General features: G+C 24.0%; 2 protein-coding genes across 2 annotated transcripts in view; both read right to left on the bottom strand.

The window, feature by feature from the left end:
- LOC108688058 overlaps nt 1-2672 on the bottom strand; it is a 3924-nt gene extending 1252 nt beyond the window's left edge. The window contains exons 1-6 of the mRNA XM_018194149.1: nt 2514-2672; nt 1140-1328; nt 898-1065; nt 696-833; nt 460-591; nt 192-331 (exon numbers count right to left, since the gene is read on the bottom strand). Of these exons, the coding sequence (XP_018049638.1) occupies nt 192-331; nt 460-591; nt 696-833; nt 898-1065; nt 1140-1328; nt 2514-2653 (907 nt within the window). The 5' untranslated portion in view covers nt 2654-2672. The remainder of the gene's footprint in view (nt 1-191; nt 332-459; nt 592-695; nt 834-897; nt 1066-1139; nt 1329-2513) is intronic.
- A 1310-nt stretch (nt 2673-3982) lies between these two features.
- The window catches only part of LOC108688098 (splicing factor 45), a 2382-nt gene continuing 1881 nt past the window's right edge, over nt 3983-4483 (bottom strand). The window contains exon 4 of the mRNA XM_018194198.1: nt 3983-4270. Within this exon, the coding sequence (XP_018049687.1) occupies nt 3983-4270 (288 nt within the window). The remainder of the gene's footprint in view (nt 4271-4483) is intronic.

The following is a 4483-nucleotide window of genomic DNA, read 5'->3' as shown; positions in this document are numbered from 1 at the left end:
TATGTCCATACATATATCTCATTCTTTCTCGGACAGAAAAATGTGAGAAAATATATCAATCAACATATAGTAAGTCTAATTTGGTATGGGGGTAAATTTCGTATACATTCTTTCTATTTATAAAAAATGATTTATCTTTTGCAACCTATCGATTTTTTTATTTAAATGTATAATTTTATGATTTAAAGACTTTATTTTTGTTTTTGTATTTGTTAAATAGTTTTTAAATAAATACCAAGCTTCATCCGAAGTGAAATCCTCTCGACATAAATCTCCAATGTATCTTGCATTGTGGAAGCGTTTTTTAGTCACTAAGGAATTATTTAATTTTCTAAAAATAAAACAAAAATTTTATTAAACTATTCTAAATTTGTAGAGAGTTATTTAAAATATACATAAAAATTTGTATAGAGATAAAATTATTAGATATCATATATGTATGAAAGAGGGACGACCAACCTTTTCAAGTGATTTATGGAATTTGTACTGATTGATTCATCAACATTTATTGATTCTTGTATTCTATTTCCTAATATTATGTTTGTTTTCAAGTCAGTATCATGTTTTGTAATAGCTAAGGGATCAATTTCTCTAAAAATAAAATGAGAAGGTTTTTTTAAATCATCCCATATTTATATGAATTATTATAAAAAATTTGTATGAGATTAAGTTACTATTATTGTGTATAAATTAACCTTTTCAATTGTATATCTGTTGAATTTGTATTTATTGTTTCATCTATATTTATGAATTCTTGTCTCTCATTTTCTAATATTGTACTTGTTTCCAAGTTAGTATTATGTTCCATAATGATTAAAGGATCATTAGTTTCGCTAAAAATAAAACGGGGAAGTCTTTTATAAAATTAAAATTTAAATGATTATTATGTGAACCAACCTGCTGAATTGAATATCCATTGAATTCTCTGTATTTATTATAGTTTCATCTATAATTATGCATTCTTGTAGTTCCTCTTTTATTATTATATTTTTTTCAGGATCAGTATCTCTTTCAGTTCTCGATGAAATACCATTATTAATGTTTCCAGAAAGTTCAACGTTTTTCCTAAATTATATAAATATCAATACATATAATATTTTACTTTTTAAAATGTTATGTATATTATACTATGAAATTACCTAATATTTGAGACATGTAATATAGATGGACATGCTCCTTGTTTAAGGAATCGTCTAACACCATTTCCATATATTTTATAAATAAAATCAGATTGTTTAAAATGTTTGCTACAAATTCCACTGTTTGGACCTAATTCACGACCAATAAATGCAAACCAAATTGCTTTAGTCTTTTCATCTTTTGGCAGCCTTAAAAATATATAAATTAATTCATAAATATTTTTATACTATAAATTATTTTATTTATATATTTTATATATTGTATTTTATTTATAACTTTTCATAAAATGCTTTTCAAAATTAATTTTATTAAAATAACTAAAAATTTTTCTGTTAAATTAATTTTTCATATATCTTACTTACTACTTTATCTTACTTATAAAAATGCAAATGTAATTTAAGACTAATATAAGCTGAGAGAATATATGATGTTTAATCGCATGTGTAATTAAACATCTAATAAATAAAGTATTAATAACATGCTAGAAGTTTACCAGTAAATTTGATCAAAATTGTAATATTAACTGCTTTAATAGCTCCTGTTCTTTCAATAAATCCTATTAACACAATCTGATAACAGATTGTAAAAAATCTAGTTAATCTATCTTGATACATATATATATAACAGAATATTATGCTGATATTCTATTGACAAAATTATATTAAGAGATATTTTATAAATCAATTTTCGATAGATTATTTAAATTAAACAATTTTTTCTTTCTATTTTTGGCAATTCAAAGTTGATATTTTTTAATTCACTATTTATTCGATTAAATATTTTGATGTAATGATCTAAATATTGCTTTGACTTATATTGATTTGATTTTCTGATTTCGATCTTTATCAAGATCTTTAATTGTGTATATTACATAAAAATAAATTAAATTGAAAAACCTAAGTTGGAAATAAAAATAAGAAAAAGTTGTTTGAAAAGATATTGTAAATCTGTATAAATGATCTGTACAAATGATCTTAAATTTGTCTATTATTATAAGCTATTTATATTTGTTTATTATTAAGTTATTTATATTTGTCTATTATTAAACTATTTACCTTATATTAAGCTATTGAAATTGTGCAAAATATAACCAATCATAATTCATACTAATGAAATTAATTTTATTCCATTTACATATAGTAAAAAATGTTTTATTGAATACATCATTTGATAAAATTTATTCATATACTTTTTGATATATATAACAAACTTATTATTTATTTTCTATGTATTTATGTCATAATCAAAATGTCAACTTTAATAAATGTATATACTGACCAACCGACAACTACAACAAACAACAGTAAATGTATGCATTAAGAGTTAACTTTGACTGTGACATATATATTCTATATTTATAAAAATATATTTACCGATGAATGGATACATCAATTTCCTCTCCTACTCCTATTTTGCAAATACGACAATATCCAACCATTATCACAATCAAAAGTGTATATTCCGTAGCCCATATAAACTTATAACGTACTGTAGCGTACTTATAGAATAGCATATTCGATTTACTTATTCGACTTGACTCGACTTCTAGTCAACGGTCTGTTCCTTTTAGCTGTATTTCTTATATAGTTAGTTCTTCTTTTACAACTAAATAGAACACACTCGTTTCTATGAGTGCCTGTTCTACAATAGGGGGATATGATCAACGCGATGCTACAAATGCTTTAAAGCACTTTTTGATTGGTCAATTTGTAAAATTCTTTTTTCTAATTGATCATCCAAACACTTCAAAACATTTGTAATGAGACTTTGACCACAGCCAGGGTCGCAAGTCGTAAGCTGTAAGAAATTGGCCAATCACAGTTAAGTGTGAAAAAAATAATCGACTATGATTAGTTAATTTCTTACGGCTTACCGCTTATGACTCTATTGTAAGAGTCCTTAATTTGTATCTATTGTTCTGATGAGTGCTTCATTATTTTAATAAAATTACTGTAGAAATTAGTCATGAACTGGTAGAAGAATATTAATATATAAGTATAATTCAATTCTCATCTGGGAGATGCTTCTATGTTGTAGAAGAATAAGATGAGGAAAAGGAAAGCGCAGCATTGAAGATGATAACAATGATGATGATGAAAATAATAATGGAGATAAACAGAAAAATATTCATGAAGAGATCATAAATAAATAAATAAATAAGTAAATGAATATATATAATTATAAATAAATAAATATAAATTAACATATAAATAATTATTTCTTATGTCTCACTGCTTCTTTTACTAAATAAATATTTCTATTTTGTAAACGATGGGATAAATAAATGTACAAATAGAATACAAATAGAAATTTCATCATATGTGAAATTATTCATTTGTTTTCTTTCTTTTCTTCCCTTTTTTTACGGTATTTCATTATTATCGTTACACAATATCATCGCGCCTATATCAAGCATTCACTTCGCACTTGCTTGTTTAGATCATATTTATCATATATTTAATTTTATAAACTTAACCGTCCAATTTTTGTATATTACCATTTTTTTAACAGTTAATTGTATTCACATTGAGAATGACCTGATAGAGGTCAAAATGTTTGTGTTTTAATTTATATAAAGATTTTATTATTTAGTATTTAACAACAAACATGTTGCTTAGTTTATAACCCTTTATCTATTATTTATTTTAATTTAAAATTACTTGAGTCCAATTTCATCTTAATATGTATGATCATATAATTGTAAATATTGAAAATATAAATTCTATACATTATAATTAGAAAAAATTTATTTTTCAATAATTTGCTAATATTACGTAGAAATATAAAATATTTATACAATTTGTGAAGAACAAACATTAGAGTTTGAATTTCTTACAGACAATTAATCCATTAATTGTAAGTTATCAAGTTTCTCACTAGAATAAAATCCTGCTTTAACCGTTCTACCACCGAAGAAACGTCCATTCAAATCAACTACGGCCTTAATAGCACTTTCTATTCTCTTGAATTCAACAAAAATTCGTACTGCTTCCTCTGGCAAAGCTTCAATCACTTCATGAATAATAACACGTGCAACATCACCATATTTAGTGTTACATTCGTCTTTCACTTCCGGTTCAAGATCGTTATCAACCTCTCCAGGACCAACCATGTTGCGCAAGAGAACAACCTACAAAATGACAGATGTAATTTAGATTTAGATTATAAATATATTTTAAACTATGTAAGGTATATAAAATTATAAAAGACATATTTAAACATAACACATTTACATGAATTAATAGTAAAAACGTTAATAATAAATAATTAATGGTAATAATTGTGTAACATGTAAATACTTATTATATATAATATATTTATGTGTATATATATGTGTGTGTGT

This window comes from Atta colombica, unplaced genomic scaffold (assembly GCF_001594045.1).
Source record: "Atta colombica isolate Treedump-2 unplaced genomic scaffold, Acol1.0 scaffold225, whole genome shotgun sequence".
Classification (NCBI taxonomy): domain Eukaryota; kingdom Metazoa; phylum Arthropoda; class Insecta; order Hymenoptera; family Formicidae; genus Atta; species Atta colombica.
Note: the sequence above shows the minus strand (reverse complement) of the source record. Positions and strands in the feature narration are given on the sequence as shown.